The sequence below is a fragment of the Eptatretus burgeri genome, chromosome 10 (genome assembly GCF_056783735.1).
Source record: "Eptatretus burgeri isolate ZD-2024b chromosome 10, Ebu_testis_v1, whole genome shotgun sequence".
Classification (NCBI taxonomy): Eukaryota; Metazoa; Chordata; class Myxini; order Myxiniformes; family Myxinidae; genus Eptatretus; species Eptatretus burgeri.
This window is the reverse complement of record NC_140970.1, coordinates 24158878-24173291: the sequence shown is the minus strand read 5'-3', so window position 1 is coordinate 24173291 and position 14414 is coordinate 24158878. Positions and strand designations below refer to the sequence as shown.

The following is a 14414-nucleotide window of genomic DNA, read 5'->3' as shown; positions in this document are numbered from 1 at the left end:
CATTGGTCATTATGACTGGCATCTACAATCTTTTTGACTGATTTTCCAATGTCTGAAGTTCTGCATTAGTGAACCTGCTCTGGGTTTGAACCAGATCTGGCATGTTTCTTTTCGTGTTTGATATCTTGGCAGTAAAAACAAAGCTCTCGGTTGAACGGACTGACGTGGGATCGTGTGAGTGACATTTTCATTGACTCAGCAGATTCACTGCTATCAGGCATAGTGGTACTACTTGACATGGGTCGTCCCCCTTCATTCTTGTATGACAACACGCTTGAACTCTTCACAGACAGTGATTTCTCGTACCGCTTTTTTCTCTGTCAGTGTGCCCTTTGTGTGTCACCTCACTGGAGCATGTCCTGTGCCATACAGCATGGTTTCATTCCAAGAGCTCCGCTGACAAACGATGCAGCCATTGATTCAAATGAACGAAGTCAGGATTCCTATATTCAGCTCTTTGACTGGTATAGTGAAGAAATTTCTGATAGCTTTCACGTTTTGGATATGTCAGTGACTCCAGCTCTCTCCCTTTGTTTTTAGTGTTCACCCACTGTTCTCCTTGGCATTTGAGGCAGAGGTCAAAGTCAATTGATTGTTTCTTTATCGGTGGTTCTCCTAATGCTGCAGAGGTGGCCATCTTCATTTATGTTCTCTGTGAAGGTGCAGATGCTGGGCTTGACACAAGTCGGCAATCAGAACTTGTAACAGCAATGAAGTCGTATCTGGGACGTATTCATCTGCAACTTAGGAAACAAATGCAATAATTAGGTGACACCAGTGGCGGATCTACGGGGGGCGGGGGGAGTGGCCCGGGGGCCCGACCCCCCCCCCCCCCACAGACCAAAAAAATACCAAATTTTCTCACATATACACTCCAGCTTTGCTCGAGATTCAGCTGAGCATCCATCAAGCAGGCCACAGAAACGAATTTCCTGGTGCCTAGTTTTCAAAATTTTCTGGGGAGGACCCCCAGACCTCCCTCACGGACTTTGCGCCTTCGGCACTCGTGACGCCCCCCCCCCACCCTTGAAATTTCCTAGCTCCGCGCATGCAGCCCAGTATGTTACCTAAGATCATAAAATATCAGTTGTTAGTAGAATTAGTGTAGTATTTTGTATTATTTAATTTTTTAACAATCTAACCATATTTTGACTCAGGGCACAAAATACCTTAAGAAAAAATTGGCAATATTTGTTTTCGTATTTTACTCGATAATTTGGATGAATTGAAATGCATTTGCCAAAAGTCTGGCTCCCCAAAAATTGAAAAATATTTTTACGGCAACTAAAAATTTTTTCCATATTTTTGCTCAGAAATCACCCCGGGACCAAATAGAAAAAACTGGCAACATGTTTTTTTTTATGTCCTAAATACTATTTAGAGGAATTTAAATGCATTTGCCAAGATTTTATACAAAAATATGACAAGATTTAGTTTTTTTACATTGACCGATGGACGATGAGTAATGAAAATGCAAATATTGAAAATATAGCCCAGAATATCCCTTTAATCATAACTAAACACCTTTCACACTGTAATAAGGAACTTCACATCAAAAGCCATAAAAGCACAAGACATTTGTAATGTAAAGACAAAATAACAAATTATGCCCAAGTTGGAGATGAAAATAAAGTGGGGTGGGGTGGGGGGAGGATCAGCATTCAAAATGCAGCAATGATGTAGCAGTCACCGTTTTGAGATTTTAAAGGAGCAGCCTTGTCCTTTGGTAGTGTGATGGTGCGAGATGCAGGCAAATGTCGCACTTCTACATTGTTGGAGATATCAGCTGAAGGGCAGTGGTGATCGGTGAGAGAGCTGGATACATGTCCACAGGAATCACTGGTTGCAGGCTTTTTAACTGAGCCAGCAAGATGAGCAGAGATGTAAGGGTATTTTGGAGGATCAGGTACAGAGGGATAAAGCAAAATTAATAAGCAAGTAAGGATAAATATTGTAGAATATATACGAATAAATGTCAGTGTGTATGTGTGTGTCTCCATTACTCCAAAACTGTGAAACCTAGCAGCCTGAAACTCTGCATGGATACGAAGGGAACTTCCAGGGAGTGCATGAGTGATAATTGGGTGTTGGGGTTAATTAAAACACCCCTTTTGAAGATAATTCATGGCCTTATTTAATTATATCCTTTATCAGGTGCATTCTCTCGATTGGGTCTTGAGGCGCATCCTGGGTTACCTCACTGGGGTCCGAATTCGCCATTTTTTTTTGGCCTGCTCAACCATGCCACGACTTGGAACAGGCTGCAACAATATCTGAACGATAAATTTTTTCACTTTCCTCACATATCATCGAATGCCTGATCATCATACCTATGAATCGCTGGATACACTGCAATGCTTATAAACACCCAGAGACACCAGCGTTCAAGGCATTATTTTATTTCCGCACATGCCATAACCTTGAGAATCTCTTATACCAAACCAAATTACAAAATCTGAGCTCCAGAATTGAAGTTAGCAGCAGTAACGACTGATAAAAAAAGTGTTCATTTGTCCAATTTGGACACATTTGATATTGACTGTTCAGGACTGAGGACTGATGACTGTTCAGGACTGGCGGTTTAGTTTTGAATTTGCCAGGTAGATAGTGTGGGTTTTTCAATACTCCTGCTCAGTTTTATATAGAATCTGGCGGTTAAAAAGAAAAGTTTCTGTTTGGGCACGTTTTAATCACCCGTCCCTTCCCCTCACACTGCCTTGCCTCCCCCTCTCTCACGCTGCCTCCCCCTCCCCTCACGCTATCCTCCTCCCAAAACCCCTCCACCACCAAACAACTCTTTGGAGGTTGAGGAGAGGAGGACAAATGTGCGAATTTGTCCAAAGAATGTGCGAATTGGACAAATTAAAGCTTTTTAAAATTATTATTAGCAGTCGGAACTGCGGCTCAGATAGATTCAGTTTTCCTCAAGCAATGAATCACCAGATAGCCGAGAGGTACGCACACTTGCTCCAAGCTGTCTCGCCTGGGTTTGATTCCCGACCCAGCTATAAACTGTCATCCCATTGTATCACAGGCAGGATGATTCATCAATGTGTGTGCCGTCTCTCAGATTGGCATTAAACCGGGTGTCTCATCTGCCGGAATCCCCCCTGCACTCCCTCCACTCCCCCCCCCCCCCCCGTTCTCTCTCTCTCTCTCTCTCTCTCTCTCTCTCTCTCTCTCTCTCTCTCTCTCTCTCTCTCTCTCTCTCTCTCTCTCTCTCTCTCTCTCTCTCTCTCTCTCTCTCTCTCTCTCTCTCTCTCTCTCTCTCTCTCTCTCTCTCTCTCTGTGGGAAAGTATAAACCATGAAGGGATGTCACATAATACAAATGTGGAACCATGGTTTGGTTCTTTATGTATATCTGCAAATAAAGTATGGGGCCATCAGTATAAACCAAATACTTGATTTTTTTTCCTCTGTTGAGAAAGTTGAGAAAAGGAAGTTGGGATGTAGGAGAGAGGTGGGAAGAGAATGCGGGACAAAGGACTTTGGTAGTTGTGGGATGAGAAGGGAAAGAAGGATGGGAAGAGATACAAGTCAGCAGAAAGGATGGAAGAGGAATGCATGCCTACATGTAGGAAAAATGTGTGCATCAAAAAGGGAAGGGGTATGGGTCAAGACAAAAATCCTGCTTTGTGCGTATGCAATAAACATATGATCCCACAAGTAAAAGCAGCTGAAATCTTCCAATGAGTGAGTGAAGCCTTGTTGCATTGTCCTCACTGATACCGATTTGACTCTCCTGGCTGATAAGTGGAAATTTCCACACTTTACAACAGCACGACGATCTGTCCAAGATCAATTCTAGACATGGAAATGCTCACGACTTGTGAACACCCTGACATTGTCAAAATTATGGCCTCAACTACCCCATGTAAGAGTCCAAAATGAAGCCCAGGATGTGATAGAAATATGTTTTGGAAGATTGAGAAAATGCCATTGCAACTCAATTAATCAATCTGAAAATGTAAAATGAATAGGTGCAAAATTCTAAGTTGATAAATAACAATTACAGGAAGAAACCTCCATGAATCTAAACCAAAATTTGCTTTAATGTCAAATATTATTTTCCTTATTGTGGGCAGGCTAATGTGGGCTCATAATGGTGAGTGCCAATTGAGCAAATCATTCCCAACAAATCTATTCTAGAAAAGGGAATTTATACATTTGTTTATATATGCTCAAAAACTTTAAAAGAAATACAGAACCAAATTTCGCACGTTTCCCGAGGGTACCCCAAGTATGGCTTCTGTCTGGGTAGCATATTTGCGGGAGGGGGTTCAGAGTAGGGGAGAAGACCCCAATTCTCTCTGTAAATGTGTATCGTATAGTGCCCCTGGTGGTAGCCAGTATTACAAGTCATCTTATATAAAGAAAGTTTAAACAACTGAACAATACACGATATGGTGATGTTGAAATTTGAATGAGAATAATTTTAAATTTTCAAAACGTTTCATTTCACTCGTGTTCAAACCATGGTTGGAAGTAGAGGTTTAAATCAAAAAAATCCAACACTGAGCTTCACAGAAAAGCGGAAGTGATTTTTGCTCATGCCGTATGTAAGCAGCAAATATGGCTGACGAAGATGATGTTAACTGACTTCCAAGCGGATGGAAGATGACCTCGGGCAAATTATAGAGTGAATAGAGCAGAATGTTTGTGAAGTACATGTTGTCTTTCGATTAAATTTGTCAGCAAAGCAATGGGTAAAAATGCCTTGTATCTATAACTATAAGAGATGTTTATGTTTGTGTCGCCATTTTTATCAGGGACTAGACGACCCGTGAACCCGATGGGTTCCCGTTGTGACAGTGGTTGATGAAAAAAATCATTTCAAGAAAAAAAAAAGATAGCTCCAGCAAACTACACCACTGAGGTTGTTTGCATTGATCAAATTCTCCCAAAGAGTACTTGACTGAATCGGGAATTGATTTTTTTTAATATTTTTTTTCGTTGCCCGATTTGAACAAAAGTTGATACTGCACACCGCAGGAGAATGGTGAGTAAGGTGGCCCTAAAATTTTTGCGCTATTGTGTACCGTTTTGGCTGTATTTCGAGAACATACATACATACATACATACAAAATGAGAGTTTTAGTAATATATACATAAATAATAGAAGATAGATGGTCAAACGGATCTTCGTCAAACTCTCAGAGATTCATCAGTGAGTGCCGAGGAGCGTTTGAGGCAAAAAAAGCAAATTAAAAAAAAGGGGGGGGGGATTTACAATTTCTCTTTATAATGCTTAAGCCTTTGCAGCTATGTGAAAGGTAATAGTGAATGATCCCTGACCCCACTCTTTAGCAGGTGTAGGGAAGCGGCAAAACTGCAAGTGTATATCCCAATGCACTGCAATAATACACTGAGGTCATGAAGATGTCTAAAGTGACTGCGATTTGACATTTGTGATGGATTCTGATTTGGATGCAATTGCTTTTCAATTAGATCTACCCTCATTTCAAATTTGTCAATGTCCTTATTCACTTGGGCAATGCTGATACCCCAGCTAGCAACATCGAATTGGAATAGGAAGGGGGTGATGGTTAGTTATAGTATTGTACATGGCTATCCATGAGAAGGAAGGGGAAGACCAAAGGGGTAAAAAAAACAAGTCTTTTTTGAACCACACAACTTCAAAACCACAAAATAGAATGATACAAAATATTAACAACACACATATACACCCTATGTCAAATGTATGGTATTATACATACATAGTTTTTAAACAATATTGCATACTCACTCTCATTCAGCAAAAGCCAATAAGCCCGTTTGTTCCCAACATCATGCAAGGCCACCAGGAGTTCATGCACTGTGTGGTTTTGCTGACCCCAGGTCCAAAGCAGCTGCTCTGTGCTACTTCGGTTTTGTCCATTTCTTCCATCTAGCAGGCGCAGCTCTGTCATGTCCCTCGCCAAGTGAGAAGCTTCAGGGAAACATCAAAGATATCAGAAGATTTACCATTGGATTAAACAGAGCAATATGAGATTAGTTCTTCGTGACAGGAAGCTGAGCAAGTGAATACCAGAATAATTCACCTGCACGTGAACTGTGTGCAAGTTTCTAAATGGTCATATTATTTCCTGAATTTATTGTGCTCATCATTTAGAAGAAGCAACAAAAACGAATTACATTTTGTGGTTGGGTAATAACAGAAGAAAAGCAATGTTTGAGTCCTGACACCAAAGGCTTTGGATGAATCACCAAATGACATTCTTTGACAGTTGACACTAAAGTTGTTTTTTTCCGTATCGACGAAAGACACATGTAGAAGTCTATACATACAGAAACCAAATGCACAACATTGGCATTCATAGTCACCGGTACACTTTCAAATGCATTGCAACAGATTAGTTGAGAATGGACAAATATGTACAGTAACGTGAAACCCTGACCCCGTGTATTTGCAGTTCATAAAATGTAACCTGCTTCTACATTTATGGCCCTGTGCTTTGCGATTTAATGGTTTTTGTGGGGGAAAAAACCATCTCCCACCAGCTGTGTGCATAACACAGTTCTAAAACAATCTACCACCATCCGCACACATCACAGCTCCAAAACCATCTTCCACCGGCCACGCATAAACCACCTCCAGTCACACACCGCATAAACCATTCTCCACCAGCCATGTGTATAAAACAGTTCTAAAACTATCTACCACCAACCGTGCATGAAAACACCTCCCCACCCCCCCCCCAGCCACGCATAAACCATCTCCCACCAGCCACACGCACAACACAGTTCTAAAACCATCTCCCACCAACCGCACGCACATCAACCACCTCCAGCCACGCATAAAGCATCTCCCAAAAGCCGTGCGCATAAAACAGTTCTAAAACCATCTTTCACCAGTCGTGCCGAAACCACCTCCAGCCACACATAAACCATCTCCCAAAAGCCGTGCGTATAAAACAGTTCTAAAACCATCTTTCACCAGTCGTGCCGAAACCACCTCCAGCCACGCATAAACCATCTCCCAAAAGCCTCGCGCATAAAACAGTTCTAAAACCATCTCCCACCAACTACGCCTAAAGCAGCTGTGTGTGTGCCGAAACCCTTCCCCACCACCAACCCCCACAAACCATGGTCACACTCCCCACCCCTCCTCCATGTACCCACAACCCCTGCACAACGACTTACGTGCAGTGTGTCCTGGGTCTCATTCTTTCTTTTCATCCTGCTGCCTTGACATACTGTGATTTCTCACGCTCGTGGACTTTTTGCACATATTGTTCGATCATTGGTCCGAAGCGTATGAGTAGTGCAGGCGGTTTTTGCTCCCGAGAGGCAGAAAAAATAAAGGCATGAACTTGAGCCAGAAAATGGAGCTGCTTGACCGACTATCAAGAGGTGAGAGTGTGGCCTCTGTAGGCAGGTACTATGGCGTGAACGAGTCGACTGTGCCCTACATAAAGAAAAACGAGAAGGCGATTCGCGAAAGTGTCGTGGCTAGTGCAGTACCTAGCACCAAAGTGGTTACCCAGGTCAGGGATGTCCATATCAAAGTAATGGAGAAGGCATTAAATGTGTGGGTAGAGGACAATGCCCAGAAAAACATGCCTTTAAGCGGACTTCTGATTCGTGAAATGGCAAAGCGCATGTACGATAATCTGACTGGCGTGGGTGGTGCTGCAAGCAAGAGTGATGTGGGTACAAGTCATGCAGGTACGAGTGATGTGGGTACAAGTGAAGTGGGTACGAGTGGTCACAGTCCCTTCCAAGCTAGCAGGGAATGATTTAACTGCTTCAATAAGCAGTACGGTTTTCACAATGTAAAGCTCAGAGGTGAGCATGCTTCACCGTACCACGAGGCAGCTGAAACTTTCCCTGCTCAACTCATCAAGGAAAAGGAGTATGTATCGGAGCAAGTCTTCAATGCAGACGAGACCAGCCTGTTTTGGAAGAAAATACCCACGAGAACTTTCGTCGAGAAGCGAGAGAGGACAGCATAGGGGTTCAAAGCTGCTGAGGACCAGATATTTCTTCTCCTCTGAGCCAACGCCAATGAGGACTGCGGGATTAAGCCAATGATGCTGCATCATTCCCTAAACTCACGTGCTCTTAAGCACAAAAACAAGCAAACTCTGCCTGTATTTTGGGCCAACAGAAAGGTGTGGGTAACAGCTGCCATCTGGTGGGTGAAGGGAAATCGCAGCCAAAGTTACTCCTTGGGGTTGGTGGTGCAGTCAGTGTTGCCGAGAGCAAGAGAGAGAGGGACATGTGGGGTAATTACCCCAGGACCCGGACTTAATAGGGAACCATAATTATTTCTTCAATTTTTGTTTCATATAATGATTGTGACGATAAAACACCAGGGGCAGCTTTGTTTTGTGTCTCTCTCCAAGCCACTCAGGGTGATTCCCAGGCAGGCCATTGCCATGGGGAATAACACCCTCCCTTGTCAAATAAACTACCGTGGGAACAATTTACATAATGATGTAAATTAAAACAGGAGTGTTGGCCACACCCCATCCATATGACATGGGTTAAGAAACGAATCCACATATAAGTGAATAACACCCCAGTTTCCCTTAAACACGGCATGTGTTTCTGACGACAAAAACATGGAAACGTCCGTTTCGGTTGTTTAAAAACAAACAAACGTATTTCCGTGCCCATGCGGAAGAGTTTCACTCATGAGAGCAAATATCTCTGGTGAGCTATAGACATTGGCACTTCCAAATTCCAAACAATGACAGGGGAATTTAATGTGAGGTCACAGAGGAATTGATTCGCCAGTCTAAATGCACTACATGCTGTTCTTATCGTAATTTGTAAAAAGCCACGTCTGCTTTTTACCAAAATAAGTCGTGCTCAGAAAAGACATGAGAAAGAGCAGCAGGATAAATAAACACAAAAAGGCTCTCATACTATGTTCCAAGTAATTAAGGCCAGTAGCTCTCCACAAAGTGGCAGGAGACCTACTATTCCAGAAGTTGTGGAAACAATTGGTGAGGAATCTAAAGATGGTAACCCTACTCATCATATAGAAGAACAATGCATTAGTGGAACTGAAAGTGAAATGGAGAGAGATTGTGAATAATTAAAACAAGCTTATGAACTCTCACAGAACATTGAGAGCAGCCTCAAATTCCAATGTGCAAACTTTGATGTGGGACAAGTCTCTGAAATTCTAACCCAGACAGAAGTAGAAAATTGTGTGAGAGGAGGCCATCATGAATATCCAAAATAATTTCCAACTGATGGAGAGGGTCACAAATTTCCAACAAATATCTTCAGTTTCAAAATGACAAACGGTGAAACTGGCAGTCATCGAGGGCTTGCTTTTAGCCCAACGAAACAAGCATTGCATTGTTTGCCTTGTAGAAGGTCACTCACAAGATGGATAGATTACATTGTTTGTGTTGGACCATTTGTAGCTCACATCCCTGGTATACGAGAGACCTTGAAACAGCTCCTCACTCGGAATCTCACTCCGAAAACAAGGAATGATGTGAATGGTGGCATAAAGTATGTACAGTGCCTATAGAAAGTCTACACCCCCTTTCAAAATTTTCACCTTATATTCCTTTATGGGCTGGAATGAAATTGCATTAAATCAGACTTTTTCCACCTTTATTTACATATCGTAACCCACAACTTCCAAATGAAAAGCAAATTTTAGAAGATTAATTAAAAATACAAAACTCGAATGTCTTGGTTTGATAAGTGTCCACCCCTTGAAAATAGGAATTGTAAATTAGTTCAGGTGTAACCAATCACCTTCAAAATCATATTCCAAGTTCATTGGCCTCAACCTGTGTTAAATCACAGTGATTCTGATTATTTCAGAATAAAATCAGCTGTTCCTCAAGGTTTCCTCTCCTGGGTGGTGCATTTCACAGCAAAGACTCAAGCATGAGCACCAAGGAGATTTCAAAAGACCTCTGGGATAAAGTTGTGGAAATGCACAGATCAGGGGATGGTTATAAAAAATATTTTTAAGGCCTTGTATATCCATTGGAGCACAGTCAAGACAATCATGAAGAAGTGGAAGCTGTATGGTACCACCAAGACCCTGCCGAGATCAGGCCATCCCTCCAAACTGGATGACCAAATAAGGAAGAGACTGATTAGAAAGGCCACCAAGAGGACAATGGCAACTTTGAAAGAGCTACATGTCTTTATGGCGAAGACTGGTCACTGTATGCATGTGACAACAACATCCCCCAGCACTACACAAGTCTGGCCTGCACAATAGGGTGGCAAGAAGGAAGCAATTACTCCAAAAATCCGACCTTGAGCCCCATTTGAGCTTTGCCAAAAACCACTCCCGAGATTCTGAAGTCATGTGGCAAAAAGTTTTGTGGTCTGACGAAACCAAGATGGAACTTTTTGGCCTAAATGCAAAATATTACATTTGGTGCAAATCCAACACAGCACATCACCTAAAGAACACCATCCCTATTGTGAAGCATGATGGTGACAGCATCATCTTATGCGGATGTTTCTCATCAGCAGGGACTTGGTCACTTGTCAGGATAGAAGGGAAAATGGATAGAGCAAAATATAGAAAAATCCCAGAGGAAAACCTGCTGCCGTCTGCAAGAAAACTGAAATTGGGACGGAAGTTCACCTTTCAGTACGACAACGACTCGAAGCTACACTGGAGTGGCGAAGGAATAAAAAGATAAATGTCCTTGAGTGGCCCAGTCAGAGTCCTGACCGAAATCCAATTGAAAATACTTGTACATTACTCATTCCATGGACTGGTGGCAGAAGTGGTGGTGGTCACGTGATTTCGTTGTCCTTCGCGGTTCGGAGATCTGCAGCCGTGATTTTGTTCCTTTTTTGCATGTCATTTTTTTCAGAATGAGGCGTCGATTCCTGAGTGGCTTTTAAGGGGGTTGTAATTGAAGATAGTCATGCAGAGACACCAAATATGTCATCACAGCATTTTTTTGAAAATGTTGCACAGGAACAGGCGAGAATGAGCGAGTATGTTCTGTATATTTTCGCTCGTGAGCGAAAAAGTACAGTGATCGTGTATACTCAGTACAATATACTGTAGCTGAGTTTTGTGGACCATTGACGCTTCGTCTCGAAGGAGATAAACACCGAGCTCCATTGTCATAAAAACCTGCCGTCACTGGTCTGTTCTGTGGTAGGCACGTGATAGCACTGGACTAATCATGTTTGATGATATACCTTGGGCTGCATAGCTAATACTCGGTGGCCTCAGCTTCACTTTTTAACCCTCCCGTAATTTTTGCTCATTCACTCATGATAGCGAGCTAAAAAGTACAGCGATCCCCAAGTGCAATAAAGCTGAGTTTCTTGGACTGTTTACGCTTCATCTAGGAGGAGATAATAAACACTTAGCAGCATTATCGCATAGATTTGGCATGACTTGAAGACTGCTGTCCATTAACATTCCCCACGCAACTTCACTGAGCTTGAACAGTCTTGTGCAGAAGAATGGGCAAAAACTGCCCAATCAAGGTGTGCAAAGTTGTTAGAAACCTATCCAAACAGACTCACAGCTCTAATTGCTGCCAAAGGTACTTCCATCAAATATCAACTCGGGGGGTGGGGGTGGACACTTAATGTTCTAGTTTTGTATTTTTAATTAATCTTATAAAATTTGTTTTTCATTTGGAAGTTGTGAGGTACGATGTGTAAATAAAGGTGGAAAAAGCCTGCTTTAATGCATTTTAATTCCAGGCCATAAGGCAACAAAAGGTGAAAATTTTGAAAGGGTTGTAGACTTTCCATAGGCACTGTATCTTCATTCATCTGCATCATCAGGTCTGCAATTAGGCTGAAAATTCTCGTAGAAATTGACAATAGAAACCAAGTCATTCAAGCAAAAAAGCCACCATTGATGTTGAGGTTTCAAAATTGAACACCTCATCAGTGACCTCAAGAAATTTTGAAACAAGGGACCTGATATTTTGACTGAATCAAAACTTGTAGCCAGTGTTATGATAATTATTATCCCGCCCCCTGAAGGGAGGGAGCGGGATATTGTAATCGTCCGGTTTGTTTGTCTGTTTGTTTGTTTGTCTGTCTGTTAGCAACTTTACGCAAAACGGCTTTAGCAAACACTATCGAATTTAATTCACAGGTGGGCAATGAACCTTGGATGACCCCATTAACTTTTGGGTCCAATTTGATCAAAGGTTAAGGTCAAGGTCACAAAAAGGTCAAAATCGTTTTTCGCTCATAACTTCGTCAAAAATGATCTGATTTACTTCAAACTAAGCTTATAGGGAACCTTATTCTATTTGTCACTTATAATCCTACCCATTCCTATCGTGAAAAATGCATATTTGTGAAGATCGGTAGGGTCCGAAGTTTTGGGGGTCATGGTCATCGGTCAAAATGACAAATTTTCCATTAAAACGAAAACATGGTTCAAATTTAAATTTGATCCCCAAAATAACTTTATGCCTTAAATGGGCGGGATTTGTTGTGCCTGGCACCACTTGTTCCTGCTGAGTTTCCAAAGAAGCGTAAAGTGAAGAGGAAAGCATTGTTTGATGAGCAAACACATGAGCAATCCCTGACCTTTGACAGAAAAACTGAAAGTGAAGAGGAGGCTAAATTCAGAATGGGATTTAAACTCAGGATCCTAGGATCTCAAGCCCACCACCCAAACCATTAAGCCAACACCAGGCATATATAACTCATACTAGTTCATGAAAGTTTATTATATCGTTTCAATAAATGGGATTTTGGGGAGTTGCAGTGACTCCCGGCTGCACCAATGACAGCTGCGCCTCCTGACCGCAAGTTGTTTATTTGTGGTGGGTCCTTTATGTTGTGTGCCATTCTTGGCATGGTGGTTATTATTGTATTTTGATCCTCTTTTTATGTTGTAAAATAGTCGCAATTCAACCTCTAAAAAAGCTGCCATGAATATGACATTAATAATAATCTATCCATCTGTCTCTATCTCTATCTCTCAACTTGACTGATCATTCCTTCACCCAAATATATAAAACTGGAAGGATCCTCCTTTTCTCCTTTTGTGGGAACCTTGTGGCTGATGGTTGCATCATTGTTGGGAGTGCGGCAGTTCCACTGATGTGCTACCTCCAATGGGTCAGAGCAGGAATTTGTAATTTGTTCATGGTGCCGGGAATAGCTCCTCTATCTACTCTTTCCAAAGAACACCGTAGGATCTTTAATGTCCACCAACTAATTCTGGTAGACCAGACACCCAGTTTAACGTTCATCTGAGGGACCGCACACGCATTGATGAATCATCTTCCTTGTGAAACACCAGTATGACAGTTTATAGCTGGGCCGAGATTCAAACCCAGGCGAGACAGCTTTGAGGCGAGTGTGTGTAACTCAATGCCATCCTGCCAACCACTGGAAGGATTACATAACATTATAGTCAGGTTTTATCTCAATATATTGTATCTTAAACCAGATGAAGGGGGCCCTACACTTAGTATTGCCCCAGGGCCCATTCTACCTCTCGGCAGTCCTGGGTGCATGATCAGCAAAAGGACAGTAAGAAATTCAGTTATTGATGATAAGTGCAACTCCGCCATCAGGAGACTTCTCTCCCTGTCAAGGCTGGAATTCCCCAAGGCAGTCTCTCTCTTGAGTTCAGTCGTGTTCCTAATCTTCATCAACAATCTGATTCGCTGGAAAATCCCTCATTTTTTCGCTGATGACTCGGCCCTGTCATAGTGTCCCTCACACTTCAGCCAGCCTCTTCTCTCTGCAGACCTTTATAGAATCAGGAGCTTGTCAAACACTTGAAATATGTCTTTCAACCCTGACAAATCAACCAATTTCTATCTCCATATACATATCCCTAAAAGGACCATCTGGCAAACCGTCCTGTCTATTTCCTCAACTAACCTCTTGAAGAGGTTGAATCCCTCAACATTAGGGCCTTTCCATCAGTCACAATCTCCTTTCAACAAATCACATATCAAAGTTGCCCTCTGAAGCCAACCGCCAACTTGGTGTCTTCCATCATGCAAAGTGGAAGCTTGACAAATCCATACTTCCCACAATGGAAAATGCTTTCATTCATAGCTCAATTAAATACTGCCCTCCCCTTTGGACTTATGCCGAAGTCTCACACCTTTCACATATTGATGCTATGAACACCAAGACCCTCAAAATTATTGGAATCTACGATGGCGACACTGAATCCCTGGACCCGTTTGTTACTCTTGCATCACAGACAGATCAGTTGCCTCTCTATCCTCTATTACCTTCTTTCTGTGCTCTGTCCCCACCGAATTCCTCCAGAATGCACATGGTCCCATTTCTGGTGAAACTGCCAAAATCCAGGCTCACTGCTCACCTCCACTCATTTGTTCATCTTTTCTCTCACCTGCAAAACCAAATTTTCTCAATCTTATTCTTCCTTCCAGGGCTTTAAGTTAGCTGGTCACCTCTTCTTTACATCATCCCCAACCATTCTCATGATCTTTTCTAC

General features: G+C 42.3%; 1 protein-coding gene across 1 annotated transcript in view; it reads right to left on the bottom strand.

Moving 5' to 3' along the window:
* Positions 1-14414, bottom strand: part of LOC147018096 (interleukin-1 receptor-associated kinase 3-like) — a 75573-nt gene that overhangs the window by 43773 nt on the left and 17386 nt on the right. Inside the window, exons 2-3 of the mRNA XM_085897444.1 lie at positions 5748-5930; positions 1691-1858 (exon numbers count right to left, since the gene is read on the bottom strand). Coding sequence (XP_085753570.1) covers positions 1691-1858; positions 5748-5930 — 351 coding nt within the window. The remainder of the gene's footprint in view (positions 1-1690; positions 1859-5747; positions 5931-14414) is intronic.